Here is a 16,116-nt window from a genome sequence, read left to right on the forward strand (position 1 = left end):
AATAATGTGGTTTGCTTCCATGTTTAGCTTTGTAATCTCAGTACTGATGATGGGACAATGACATGTAGAGACATCCCGTACAAGTGCAACTGTTACACCGCTTTCAGGTTTGTCCACACCATCTTTTCACCTTCTATCTTCTTTCCCACATCCCATTTTCTTTTTCCCCCTTCAAAGGGTACCCACACTTCACTCTGACTGATTTGTTAGGCATGTACAGTCTTCCTTGCCATGTTAACGATAAACGGTAACCCTTTTGCAGTTTGGATCTTCACCTAACTTGGTTATGTTGTGGGGCATCTTGGTTCCATAATGTATAAATTAAGCATGTTAAAAAAGTGCCTATCCAAACAGCTCACAAAATAAAACAGCTGGCTAAGTTCGTTGAAGGGTTCAAGTACAAAGATTCAGAATGTTAATTGTTAATTCCAGTTTTGAAACACAGCCATGGAATAAATAAAATAACTTTTGCTTATAAAATTAATGCACTTTATGAGTTATACTTATCTGCTAGGTGAATAAGACACGTGAAAATCAAACATGGAATTCTGAATTTGAAAAGGTAGGCTCTTTTGTTTCAAGATACATTGTCCGTATATGATTCTCAATGGTGATTAGGTTCAATGATCCATTGGAATGCAGGTCACGTTCGCATAATTGACCATATAATGAATGAAAGGCAAAACACTTTCTTAATCCAACTTCATTCCTGCTAAAAAATTTACGAGTTTGAAGGTATCACCCTTGTCAAATAGATGTGTTCTGTATCTTGTTCAATGCACATGCAAGATTTTTGTCCACACATAAGACCCACTTAGAGATCTTGCAAGTAATAACATAATCACTATTAGTGAAATTTGGATAACCATTAGGAGTTATAATAATCTCATGCCATTTGCACCCAAAAAGAGGTGGTAAATTTTGATTTTTCTTCTTCCCGAAAAGAGAGGTTCATGGCCTTACTCAATTAATTAAAGAATTATAATACATAAATAAAAAGTATGTGCTAATATAGAATTTATAACAGGGCTTACAATGTAAAACTATCCCTTCTTAAAGAAGAGAAAAAGAATGGAAGTTGTTTTTTTTTTACTTGGTTTAGGAATACAGCTTAATTAGTTCATTTATTTAACTTTTTTATATATATCACCATCTGAACTGCTCCAAATTTGATTATCAATTAAAATTTGTTTTAGGACACTATACTCTGCATGCCAGATCATCATAAATTTATCCTACCTTATCTGCCTCTAAAGAATTTGTAGTATTATCTTCCTTGATTCATACTTTCAAATACTATCGATTTCAGAGACAAAATGACGCTGATTTTTATTATTTTGTAATAAATAATGAGTAAGATTGATAATTAATAGTTACATATTCGATTTGACCACTTAGTTCTATGCGCGCCTTTGTTTCCTTCTTCAATCCCCATTTTTCCATAATGTGACGGTGATAACCTTTTCCTTTGAGTAGAACCCATTAAAAACTGTTTAATCATACAATTCATTTCTAAAGATTACGTTCGGTCCATCTTTTTTTTTTAACTTAAAACTATTTTTTTGAAGACTGACGCTAGTTAAAACTTACTTTAATGTTAAAGTTGAAAATAATAGCTTTAAATAAAATAGTAGTAGTTATTCAGTATTTTTTTAAAAAATTTTAAAATTCCTTTTAAGTTAAAAGTCGTTTGATAAATTTAAATTTTATTTAAAATTATCACCTCACTCAATGAGATAATATATTGATAAAAATAAAAAAAAACATAATGTAGAGTTAATTTAATTAACATAAATTTATTTTAAAGATAATAAAAAATACATCGAAATTTTAAAATATGTGCATTTAGAAATTTTGACTTTAAAAAATTAAAAATAATATTTCAGTTAATTAAAACTAATTTTATAGATGATTAGAAAATATTTTATTATATCTATAATATTAATTAAATAAATTTAATCATTAATAAAAAGATAAAATATAAAAAAAATTATATTGTTGTTCAATAATATTTTTATGATAAAAATAATTTATTTAAACAGAATTTATTAATACCAATATATATTAAAAATAATAAATAGTTCAATAGATATTGAATAAATATATCATTGTAATTAAAAATTTAAACACTTAACTAAAAATTATAATTTAAAATCTTTGAAAATTATTTAATGGGGAAGCCAGTGAAGTAGTCAAATTGCAAATTCCGTGAAAAATTAAGAAAAAGATGGTATTTTTGCTCAAGTTGAAATTTGAAGCATGAATATATTCCGTGTAGACTTCAAAAAAGTTCTCCATACTAACTTAATTTAAAAGTTACTGATTTTTTTTTCATATTTTGTTCTATAAAAATAATTTTTTATGAGTTTTTCAATTAAATGTGTTTGGCACAATAATCTCAAAAAAAAAAAAAAGTTGAGCCGAACACAGGAGTTGTTAGAATATCTCAGTATATATTGCACATAATTGTCGATTCTTGATATATGTTTGAATTAAAAGTAAGCTTTTTTTTTTGGCTTTGGCCCGCGGAACAGTTATTACAGTAATTATATGTACGAGTTTTACTTTAAAACATTTTTTTGAAAGATTTTTTTAAAAGGTAACTATATGACTTTATATATCGATTATATATGTCCATTAATGGTACATATACGTGCATATGCAGCATGTTTCATCGAATAGGTATCAAGCTCAACATAGAAAAAAGGAAGAGGTTCGAGTATTAAACATGAATGAAAAATCATGACTAAAATGTGAGACTTTATTAGAAGTGATTAATTAAATTTTTTCCGTAGAAATTAATTTTTGACAAATTCCTTCGCACCCATAACAAGATTGTGAGACTTTAGCATAAAGGTGATTCTTAGACACTTAGTTGCACGAGTACGTGTTACCATTTATATACTGATACAGGGATCAATTCAGTTACTAATTGAACAAATTAATTTTTTTTACAGCATTGAACAAATTAACTTACTGATCTCTACTCTTCTCGTTACATTAATTCTTTATCGCAAACTTAAAGTTGGAGGATATTGAACTCTAAGTTTGTATTTTGCACTGTTGAAAAATATTGACTAGCTTGGTGAATAATAGCAGTTTGTTTTGATGAAGGATTGAAGGCATACGATGGACCTCCAACTGGGGTTGTTGAATCTTTTCCTTAACAAAGTAAAGGTCTAGCTAAAAAGTGTTTAGTTAGAATGTAAGGTGGTAGTTCTGAACATTAAATGCTATCTAATTCGATGCAAAACCTCGTTCATCGATGGAGACAACAAAAATTCTAAGTGACCCAATGGATTAGTGGAGTAGCAACATCAAAAACATGAAAGGATTTGTTAGCATCAAATCAAATACAAGGGGAATAGAAGGAGGTAAAGTTAATTGGACAAGAAGATACATACGAGTTAGACGATAAGAAATGGGGATTAGACTTAAAAGGAAAGAGCAATTCATCACATTAACATGTCTAGCTAGAAATGTATACTTTAACTATTTGGTGCTAGGCATAGGGAACCCTTGTGATAGGCACTATATGATGGAATTTCCTTTCTTCTTTTTTCTATCATATTTTGCTGATTTATCGGGATATTAGTTTCTTCTTTTTTTTTAACTAGAGTTTTAAGCAATACAATGTTTTCACGCGAGAATCTCGCATTAATCTCAGGCCTTGCTCACGTTTGTTGAGCTTTATGATGTGCATACTTCTATAAATTGGATGGGTCTCTCTGTCGTGTATTTTTTTTGGTTACAAAATAACATGTAAGGATGTAACACAACACTTCTTAGGAGCTAACTTATTCTAATTTTTCTCTCACTTGGAGTTTTCATGAAATCGGATGTATTAGTGTTAGTATGATCACATCTTCTCTCTGTCATGCATATTCTTCTCTTACAAAAACAAATATTATCAAGTTTCTTTAAAGTTTGGGTACTCTAAAAGTTGTATTGTATATGTATAGGTTCGATTTGCTTTTGCTATTTTGATATGAATAACTAAATAGTATTAATTCTTTGACAAGCATATCAAGTCGCATAAATAGTATAAAATGAAAGTTTAAGTATCGTATCTATAAGGACTTGCGTAATACTTGACCAAATAGCTACACTCACTAACTATGGCTATCAAAACAATGGTTATTTTAATTAGATTGAGAAAATGTAAATAACAATAGCATAAATAAACAAAAACTATTTTTGGCATTATTACAAACACGTGGAATGCGATAAAAACAAATAAAATAACAAAGAATAAAAGGGTTGAAATTGATTTCACTAAACCACCTTTTTATGCAAACAAAGATCACTCATCTAGTTCAAAACCCAACTATTATCATCAATTTACAAAAATACTCAAATCTCGATCCTTCAGATGAAAAAAATCTAAGTCTCTCGACCAAACTATCAATCTTTTGACTAGTCTAATCAAGTAACTTACTTTAAAAATAAAAGTTAAAAGATGACTAACAAGTCTTGTTCCATTGCTAAACACAAAATCTATTAGATGTTTCTGTTCATTTCTAAGTTCAAAATATTTTCCAATGACAATTCAAACCACAAATATCAAACAAATGGTGATCAAGCCAAACCAAGTGTTAATACACAAAAAATATCACTTAATAAAGAACAATAAACAGATTAATAATCAAAATGTAAATATAAGGATGAATTTAGTTACATCAACTTGTAAAATGAGTAAATCTAATTACATAAGAAAAGAATAAAATAAATGATGAAAAACGGTAAGGAAGCTATGGAAAGCAAGGGAAAGAACTTCCCAATCTTCACCCTAGACAACTCCCATAACCAAATCTGTCTTCAATTTGCATTCTTGGAGCTTAAATAGGGCCGAACACGCTACACTTTCGTTTTTGCTTAATGACATGTGCACCGAGCGTGAGGTTTGCGCTTAGTCTGCATGCAAAACAGACTACTATAAATCACTTGGTGTTGAACATGAGGTTAGCGCTTAGCTTAAATCTTTGATAGTAGGAACAATTCACTCATTGTGCACTTCTTGTTGAGGGCACACCAAGTTTCAGTTTGGGCCCCTTCAACCTTGAATTGAGTTTCATGCGGACTATCTTTTTCATTTATTTTTACATCAAAATAAATTAAAATTAGATAAAAAAATTAAATATTTAAACTATTTTAAAGCTATATATTCTAATTTATTCAAAACGTAATTATAAACCAAATCAAACAAAATTGAATGTGTTAAAATATTAAGATAGTTGCCTATAAAATCATCAATAATATAATATTCTTAATGCAATTATCAAATAGGTTGCTTATTAATATGCTGTATAGGTTGTTTACTTGCATATTTAGATTAGATCAAAAACTAAATTAATATTTGGTATCAGAATTTTGTATATCTCTACTTTGCTTAATTTGTTCTGTTTTTGGAATTTCTAAATATATTAATTTTTCGGTGTGATACTTCAGTGCAATAATTTTAGAGAGCAGTGCAATTTTTTTAATATGTATTTTAATTAAATAAATTTTAAAATGTTATCATTTTTATTCTTTAGTAGTATATTTTAACGTAAGAGAGGAGGAATAATAATAGTATAATATCATATCTCTTAGGGGAACAAAATGTATTCTACGTACAATTTAACATAACAAGGGAATGTGGTATAAGACTTGTATCTCTCTAAGGAGAGAAGTGTAATTTAATTTAAAGACGTTATGTTAAATTGACTAGATTGGAGTATATTTTAACATAAAAGACAAAAAACAGTATAATTAAGCATGACAATAGAGGGAGTCTGAAATGACTTTGACTTTCTCCATCTCATTCTCCCCAAAGATTGAACGTATAGATTGAGATGAGTTTAGAATTTTGATATCCACCTCCATTCATATCAAGTTTTTTCAGGTTCTGAAAAATTAGTGGGTAATCAACTACATTTTTTTTATAATTTTAGTTTATTTATATATTTTTTAAATAAATTATATATTAATTTATAATTGATTATATTTCAATTCAAATAAAATATAAAAATAATAAATAAATAAATAAATTATGAATTAAGAATTAAATTATATTTTTAGTTAAATTTATAATTTTAATTTTTCTATTTACTTATTATTATAGTTTAAATTATTTAACTATTAAACTAATTAATTTAAGTTTTTAAAAATTACAGAAAATTTAAATTAAAACAATAAAATCTTACATGTGTGCGCGCGTTGTTACAAATAAAAATATTGTAAAAAAATGTAATAGTACATGTACATGTTATTAGATACTCGCCTCTGTTCCGTTTTAAAAAGTCAAGTAAAACCGATATTGGGTTAAAGCATTTATTCTCCATCAATGGCAGATTCAGGTGGATATACGGGAGTTTGAAGTTCTTGTCACGTCTAAGTATAATGCTGGCATCTCTTAAGAGATTATAGTGCAATTTACTTATTTAATTTTTTCATTTTTCTTCTTTCCACACATATTTCTAAAAAAAAATGAGATGTAGTGTTGTCATTTTCCTACGTTACATAATCGTGCCCATAATATGGCAATTAAGGATTCCTATTCGTAAACAAAAACATGGTCATAGTTTGTGGATTAAGCTTCCATAAAACCAAGTTCGTAGATTAAGCCATGCATATTATTAGGCACTTTTTTTTTTTTTTTTAGAAATTCCAAACTCAATTTGGAGAGTAAACTTGTTATGATACCATGTTTAATCACTCTAAAAAATACCATGTTTTTAGAAACTCAGTTATAAACCTAAATTTACAAAAACATGCGCTTAATTACTACTGTCCTTACCATATATTGTGCTATGGATATCACCTAGCCCCACTCCTCAAAACATGGAGCACAACAGTTAGAACACACCATGATTTATATATGAAGGCCACTCTAACTAGTAACTAAGCCTTTATTTCCTCTACCTACTACATTTCAACAACACCAAAAGGTTAAAACTTAAAACACAGAAGAACTAACTTAAAACGTATAGCATCTTGGAGTTTATCCTTCGCCAAATGGCGTGTTAATTGGGGATAATAAGGTACAGTAGTATTCCTGGATTATGGTGAATGCAACTAGTGTTGAACACCACTGAGTTGTTGACACACTGCACATTTGCTCTTAGTACTGTACAAAACATTCATTATTGGAGGTGAAGATAGTGTTCTCACAGCTTTCTCACTCTTGTGAATGGGTTGTTTCTTTTGGGATTGGGTTATTTTCATTTCAACACCTATATTTTCCCCTGCAATTGTTATGACCCTCATGCCATTGGCCTCAGAATCCGAAGGCCTTGTGTGAATACCTTTCCCTTTCGTTTCGTTTTCTTTGCTTTTTTCATGAGAGGAAGTGTTTGTTGCTTCGAATTAATAATGGAATTGGGTTGACCATGGAGTTTTTGGAACGAAAATGCTAAACTCAAAACAAATAATGCAAATGAGGAGGCTTGTTTGATGTGAGCATGAAAATGTATGACTCATGCAATCTTATTTATAGATACCATAATGAATTAATGCTATAATCCAATAGAATATCATAAAATCACAACTTGCTCTATCAACAAGGATTTTTCATTAGTACAAGAGAAAAGGGCAATGAAGAGGAAAAATACATAAAACCTATTATTATACCTAGCTTGTAGCAAACACGGAAAGTGAGAACATCTATATAGAAAGCATTAGATTCGATTGGCATTTGTCACTTCCAGCTTACACAAGCTATATTGGTACCGCCGAAGTGATGTTCCATCCAAGAATTTGCTTTTGAGGCCCAAAGTCTGACTAATTTTTAGTTTCATGCATGCGTGTACGTTTGAGAATTCAATCCAATCTACTATCACATGAAAATTCAACCGTAACATGAATATTAATTACATCTGTTTCCTTAGTTATATAGTTGTAGACCCCATCGTCAAGCTACATTTGTCAGCTTTGATACACATGCATAGAAGGAACATTTCATCAGGTTCAATTGTTGTTTAAGGCCATAAAAAAATAAAAACAAAAAACTCTTTCAAACTTTTCATGCAAACCCACATATCATTACAAAAAAAATGACTTAAGGCAACAAAAGGAAACCGTGACCTGAAATGAAAAAATTGTGGCCTAAGGTTTAGACAACGGTTTTCTAGTTGTGATCTAGGTGGTCGTGGTCAATTCTAATAGGAGACGGTTTTTTCAACTATGCCCACACATTTTATCAAATTGTTGACTAAAAGCATGCATATATTTTGAATGTCCTACACCTGAGCAATTGTACTAATCCAAGGGTTCCACTTCCCTTACTTTTCCGATAAAATAAAACTAAATAATTACAACCATGTGAGCAATTATGGAAGGTTCTGCATTAACAAATTTACTGTTTGATCAGATCGGATCTGTAACTATCTTGATTCTTGATATGAAATGAACAATAATGCTTTTCATGATCGATCAAGTGTGGACGTTTCTGAAATCTCAGCCGCCGAGAATCATATACATTATGGAATGAGACTCGCATGCAACAGTTAGTATGATGTAGTAATTGTACGGTGGATTATGCTTTCTGTTCTTAGAGGGCCAAAATCAGGACCATTGATTACATACTCTCTTCTCCTTCTTTGTTGTACAATGACCAATCAAGGTCTCTGATTTTGCAGGATTTTGGCTGCATGGATTTTTTTCTGGAGAGAATCCTGATTTTGTTTCCAAATAACTTCGCTCGTATTCTTAATCATGCACGGTTGCCAATTAATAAAATTCACTCACGGCAAAAAGTCGGATTTGATTCTGCCAACATCACATCTTGTATAGGGCAAAGTTAGAAAATATTTATTGCTAGATCTACGTACATCTTGTATAGCGAAGTTAAAAAATGAAGGCATAACATCAGGACGATCGATGGATCGAGAAACCTCTATTGAGTGGCTGATTTTCTTTTTTCTTTTTCCTAACTTCTAGTCAATAATAATTTTTATAATTTTTAGTTATTTTTACACATAAAATTAAAATTATTTTATATTTTAAATGATAATAATCTTATTTAATATTGTAATGATTAACAATAAATGCACCACTAATTTTACATACAATTTTGCATGAATTATATAACTTTAAAACTTTAACTATTGCAGCAATAACAACAAAAACAACTTGTTTTAGGCAACTAAACAATAATTAATATTTGAATAGTATAATTAAAGACTCACAATCACTTATAAAATTAATATTGTCAAAATTACTACAATTATTTTATATATTATCAGCATAATCATTTTGGCGGTTCCAAATTGGTTCTCTCAAGCTTGCCACGCCTTTATTTTCTCTAGACATATCAATCACACCATACATAATAAGCTTAAAAATGAAAAAAGAACTTAAATCACTACCACCAAATGGGGTTATAGGTCTAGCAAATTACTTAAAATGCCACCTTAATGAAATCAATTGCGTTGACCACTACCATCACGTTCCTTGAGGTGGAATCCTTGGCCTAATGGCTTTTTTGGGATAACAAGGTACACTCCTGGATCATGGTGTGTTAAACTACTGTGCAACACCATTGAGTTGTTCACGCACTGCACATTGCTGTTAGCATACATAGATCTCATTTTGGGATAGGATTTCTTATGGGATTTGGTTATTTGCATGCATGCACCTTTATTTTCCCCTGAAATTGTTATGACCCTTATGCCATATTGGCCCCCAGAACCCGAAATCTTTGTCTGAATACCTTTCTCTTTCTTTAATTCGTTTTCTGTGGTTGTCATCTCTTTTTCATTTTTTTGGCCGATGCCATTGCCATTTCCATTAGGCTTTTCAATGTTCCCTTCTTCTTCAGATATCTTAGTCTGAAGCTGAGCCTGAGCCTTCAGTTTGGTAGGTGGAAAGGTGATGGGGGTAGTGGGTTTGAGGTTTTGTTGAATTGGGATGTGAACATCTGGTGGTGTTGGTGATAGAGATTTGGAGGCACTTTCATTGTTGTCATTAGAAAAAATGTTTGTTGTTTTGAGAGAAGGTTCTGCATTGTGAGGTTTAGGATGTGACTCTGGAGCAGGAGAAGATCTTAGAGAGGCCAAGCGAGACCATGGACGAATTGGAATTGGGTTAGCCATGGCGTTTTGAAATGCTCTCAATACTCAAACCTCAATGCAATGACAAGAGATGTTATAACAGAAATGTGAGTATGAAAATGTATGACTCATGCAATCTTATTTAATATTTATAGATGGAGTGAATCAATATGCTGATCCAATAGGAAATCATAAATCACAACTTGTCGCATAAAAAGGAATATTTATTAGATCATGAGGAAAATACCTATTACCTTGTACAAAACACGGAATGACAGAAAAACGTGAAAAGCATAAGATTCGATTTGGCATTTCCAGCTGACACAAGCTATATTCGTATCTGCGAAAGTGATACTACAAAACTTTACTTTTGGTATAGCAAAAAAAGAATCAGTTTACTTTAGGGGTCCACACTCTGGCGAATTTATACTCTCATACATCGTACATGGAGCCTTTCCTGAATAATTCGGTGCAATGTGAAAATTCAACGGTAAGATGACTACATTAATCGTCCTTGCCATATATATTTGTCAATTGTCATCCCTGCTATGTTTAATTTGTACATACATCCAACAATATTTATCAGTTTAGTTTTTAAATTGTGGTTAAAAGGCCCTAAAAAAAATCTTTCAAAATGTGGACTGTCTAGATTTAGATTCCTGATATATATATGAAATGAACTAATGCTTTTCATGATCAAGTGTGGACGTTTTTGAAATTTCAGCCACAGAGAATCGTATATATTGTGGAATGTGGTATTAGTTAGTTCTTAACTACTATAGTATGATGAGCGGTGGATTGTAGGTACTGTGCTTAAAGCGGCTCCATCATGATCCCAAAAATAACCTCATTCATACTTGCATGCATGCATGGTTGGTTGCCAATGAATAAACAAAATTCCCTCACAGAACAAGTTGGTTTCTTCCTTTTTGGTGAAAGGAATAAGTTGGATTTGATTCGGGCAACATCAAATCTTGTATACTAGGGAAAAGTTAGAAAATATTTATCAATGGCTAGACATCAATGAAAGTAAAAAATATTGAACACAACAATATTAAAGTTTCGGACTAGCCAAACCAAATTTATCTTACGTACCCCAAAATGCCAAAACAGTTTTGCAAAAACATTAATTAGGGCATGCTAGTCAGCTCTAATGTGACTCCACCACGATGTTGCTTGTATTGTCATTCTAGTGCTATCTCTTTTCTTCCTATTCGTTCGTTTTCAAGATGCTTCAAGTGATTTCCCCTAACAAAAACTAATTAAAGTTGCTGATGCCATAGATGATTCAAGATATAGTATCCCATTTCTGCAACACATAAATCTCAACGGATGTGCATGTGTTCGAGAATAGGTAACAAAAAGGTATTTTTTTTATAATTTTTTAATTAAACTTTGGATTCATTTTTCTTTTTGAAGTGGGAATAAACTAATCAATAACCAATAAGTAAACACATTAACCATTGATTCGTCCATGCGTCATTATAGCGTTAATTAGCTTCTTTTTTTGGTGACCATATCTAGAAAATTTAATTAAAAAAATATTTTTATTTAAATGATTCAATTAATTATTTCACTAGTGATTTTTTAATCTATTATACATGGACTTTGATTAAAAAAATAAAAATAAAATCAATAAGAGATAAAAAAAAATATCATCGTTATTAAATAATGATCATTAAATCACATATCTTAGAAATGAAAAAATATACACGTAATAATTTTTTGTCACTGTAATAAAAATTATATTCTATAAGATATATACATATCTTTATTAATTTGACATGATGTGTCAAAATTTATAATTTAAAAATCTTATTTAAATTTAAATTAGAATTGACAAATTTTAAAAATAAAAGCATAAAAAATCCAACTAATAGTTGATATGAACGAAATTTCGTGATTTTATAAAAGAAAATAGATCTATATTTCTATAATCCAACTAATCTATCTACGCTTCCAAAAAATTAACTAATCCATCTACAAATAAATTCAATCCATCCATATTAAAAAAAAAAAGTTAATGGGTTGAATTATTTGAGTTATTGTTATTAATAGATTATTAATGATTCATCTTGCTACTTTTCTTCCATGTCATTGGATTATTAAATTATTTTTTAATGAAACAAATGGTTCTTCCTCTTTTTATATATTGAAAGTCAAGGAGGAGGAATGAGAGAAAAGTTCACAAGTTTTATTCCTCTTCTAACTAAAATTAACATTCTAATTAACAAATTAAAATTTTTTCAATAATATATATATATATATATATATATATATATATATATATATATATTTATTGAAAGTCAATTTTTTACCCATTGATTACTCTCTATTTTCCATAATATTATGTTGTTTAAGATTTTTTACAAGTATTAAGGAATGTAATTAATTTATTGAATTTTAAAGAAAATATTAGATAATTTTTTAACATATTATTTCTCTAATTAATGACTCATTTATTCTTATGCACTATTCATACTAAGTATTTATTAAGAGTTGTCTTAAAAAATATTTAATATAACATTGATTTTGTAAAATGACATATATTATGTAACAAATACTTTTTTAAAAAAAAAACACATCGTATATTCTGGAAAGGAGGAGGAAGTATAATTCAACACAAATTTATTGAAGTCATCCGGTTAACATCCTCCTACTAATGAATATTTTCACCCAAAAAGAGGTGTTTGACAAATTTTTAGGAAGAATAACAACTGAATTGAATTTGTAATCCAACTCAAAATTTTAAAGTCGTCTATTTAACACGCCTAATTAATGAAATATTAATGTTCAACCAAAAGAAGTGTTTCACAATTTTTAGAAATAATAACAATTGAATTTGTAATCCAACTCAAAATTTATCGAAGTCACCCATTTAACTTATCGAAGTCACCCATTTAACTTATCGAAGTCATCCATTTAACACGCCCAATTAATGAATATGTTCACCCAAACCATAACGTACAACTGAATTCGTAATCTAACTCAATTTATCGAAGACATCCAATTAACGCCACTAATGAATATGTTCTGCCAAAAGAAATGTTTGACAATATTTAGGTAGAATAACAACCGAATTTGTAAAGTTAAAAAAAAAAAAAACCGAGTTTTTAAAGAACATTTTCTTAACATGCTTTTTATATTAGATTAAATTTATACGAGAACTATCAAATAAGGAGTAAACTCAAACGAATCTTATATTATGTAATAAAATTTACGTGACTTTCTCTAATAAAAATAATATTAGATAACGTGTTTATAATGTTTCTTATTTTAAAATGATTCTTTCTAACAAGTGTTCTAAAAATATTGATTAAATAATATTTAATTTAAAATATATTTTTATTTTAAATTAAAAATACTTTTAATAATATTTTTATTTTTTTAAAAAAATACATCTTAAGAATACTTTATTAGCATTTTTTTTAGCTAGCGATGGTTGTGTTTCAAACTAATAGTATAATTCATTGACTTGTTGTTCAACCATAAAAATAAAAAACTACACTGTCTATACGAGTCAAAAAAACTTAAATTAAAGGTTGTAATGTTTTTCAATTTGACATTTTTTTAAGCCCTACGCTCCCTGCCTTCCTATTTTGCGGCAAAAGTACGACTTTCTATTCTTTTCTTTCTCGTGTCAACTATGCCTTTCATTTATTCTGTGGAAACTTTTCACACATATATAATCATGAAACGCAAAAATAACCGTTGTTGAGTGCTTAAGCATGAAGCTTTCTCTTTGGAGAGACTTCAGAACATGTACCTTGTTCAAGAATTCACTCCTATAGTCATATTATGCAAGAGCAAAAAATTTAGAGTAAGGACTAATGTGTTATACATTTTGTAACTTTAATAAACTATGCATTTTGTTTTCCATATTGTTGTCCTTTATTCATTACAATGCTACAGAAGTATCCATTGTCTGGAAACCTAAGTTGGCAACTTTTAGTAGCTCTCTCTTCTTAATCATATTTTTTATCAAATAAATTAAACTTAAAATTATGTTTAGGAATCCGAATTAAGTTTTACTGAAGCCAGGTTTTTCATTCAGTTATGAGAAGTGGCTAAAGAAGTTATCCTTTGTTTTTCTCTTTTTTTTTTTATCTGTGATTCTTAACATACTGACATTACATAATCACCCCAATAATATAGCAATTGAGGGCTATCTTTCCGATCACATAAAAAATAGTCATAGTTCGTGGATTAAGCCATGCATATTAATTAGTTCCTACTGTCGCTTCCATTGTGCTCTGCTCCTCAAAACATGAAGAACAGAAGTTAGAATCCACCAGGAAACTCTTTGATGGGAGTAGTTAATATATAAGTCATAGTCACGATTTTATTAATATATTTTCATTAATTGAAAAATGTGGTTACATAAATATTAGCCGTTTCCACATGATCGAAGGCCATGTAATAATTTTTCCTTTGATGGCCACTCTAACTTAGCCTCTATTTTATTTTCCTCAAAAGAACAACTAAGCCTTTATTTTCTTTACTTAGTACATATAAATCACACCATAAATAAGCTCAAAACAAAGAAGAAGTAGCTTAAAAGTGAAAACGCCACCTTGAAATCAATTGCGTTGACCACCAACACGTTCCTTGAGATGGAATCCTTGACCAATTGGCTTTTTTGGGATAATAAGGTGCATTCCAGGATCATGGTTGGTTAAACTAGTGTGGAACAACATTGAGTTGTTGACACACTGCACATTGCTGTTCCCGTACACACCTCTCATTGGAGGCGAAGATAGTGTTCTCACTTTCTCACCATCAGAATTTCCCATCTTGTGATGAATGGGTTGTTGTTGTTTCTTTCGGGATTTGGTTATTTGCATGTGTGCACCTCTGTTTTCCCCTGAAATTGTTATGACCCTTATGCCATTGCCCTCAGAACTCGAAAGCTTTGATTGAATACCATTCCCTTTGGTTTCATTTTCTATGTTTGTCACTTGTTTTTCATTTGGGCCATTGCCTTGCTTTTGGATTTCTCCTGGTTCAGTCTTCAGTGAAGCATTGCCATTAGGCTTTTCAATGGTCACTTCTACCCTTGGCTGAGGGTGAACCTTCAATTTGGCGGGTGGAAAGGTCATAGGGGTAATTAGTTTGAGCTTTTGAGAGTGCATTGGGTTGTGAACATTTGGTGATGTTGGTAGAGATTTGGTGGCACTTTCATTATTGTCACGAGAGCAAGTGTTTGTTGCTTTAAGAGAAGGTTCTGAAGTGTGAGGTTTAGGATGTGACTCTGGATTGGGAGCTGATGAAGATCTTAGAGAGGCCAAGCGAGACCATGCACGAATTGGAATTGGGTTAGCCATGGTTTGGAAAATGGAAATGTTCAACAAATTAAAGCTTTGATTATTTGTGTTGTTTGATGTGGGTATGAAAATGTATGGCTCATGCAATTTATAGTGCTATGGATTGGTGAAACAAGAAGGAATTTTTATTACCGTAGCTTTTAACAACTAACAAACACCGAATGACAGGAAATTATGGGAAAAGCATTAGATTCGAATTCGAATGACATTTGGCAGTTCCAGCTGACACAAGCTAGCTATATTTGCATTATTTGGTATCAACCCAAATAGTAATATTTGAAGTGTTTTGCGTTTTGGGGCCCATGCTCTGACTTATTTCTAGTCTTAAACTCTTAGGAGACTTCTGTGCAGAATTCAATCCAATGTAACAAGTGAAAATTCAACACTAATGGCTTACATCTGTTTCCTTAGTTATATAGCTGGAGATGCAATCATCCTACTTATATTTGTCTGTCTTGATACACATGAACATTATTTCATTAATTATTTTTATTATTATTATGTCATTAGTATGAAATATATACAAATTTTGTGTATGATTTGTAATGTGTCCTCTATCTTTTACGTAGTTTTGCTAGCTTAAAAAAGTGGACCCCGAATGCCGATCCAAACATGCTGTTTATCAATAATTAGTTTCAGTAAAAAAAATTGACTAATCACTTATAATAAGATTTCCCCTTCAACTAAGTTATTTCAACATTTTAGTTCTTTGTTTGCTGCTAAAAGGTATTAGATTTTATCTTAAAATTAATTGGTACTAA

At 30.2% G+C, this 16,116-nt stretch overlaps 2 protein-coding genes across 2 annotated transcripts; both read right to left on the bottom strand.

The window, feature by feature from the left end:
- Positions 1-9,323: 9,323 nt before the first annotated feature.
- On the bottom strand, positions 9,324-10,137 carry LOC114417695. The gene has a single exon (XM_028382787.1). The coding sequence runs from the start codon at positions 10,071-10,073 to the stop codon at positions 9,402-9,404; it is 672 nt and encodes a 223-aa protein (XP_028238588.1). The 5' UTR covers positions 10,074-10,137; the 3' UTR covers positions 9,324-9,401.
- Positions 10,138-14,611: 4,474 nt separating this feature from the next.
- Positions 14,612-15,355, bottom strand: LOC114419356. The gene has a single exon (XM_028385013.1). The coding sequence runs from the start codon at positions 15,353-15,355 to the stop codon at positions 14,612-14,614; it is 744 nt and encodes a 247-aa protein (XP_028240814.1).
- Between the last annotated feature and the right edge of the window lie 761 nt (positions 15,356-16,116).

This window comes from Glycine soja, chromosome 7 (assembly GCF_004193775.1).
Source record: "Glycine soja cultivar W05 chromosome 7, ASM419377v2, whole genome shotgun sequence".
In the NCBI taxonomy this organism is placed as follows: Eukaryota; Viridiplantae; Streptophyta; class Magnoliopsida; order Fabales; family Fabaceae; genus Glycine; species Glycine soja.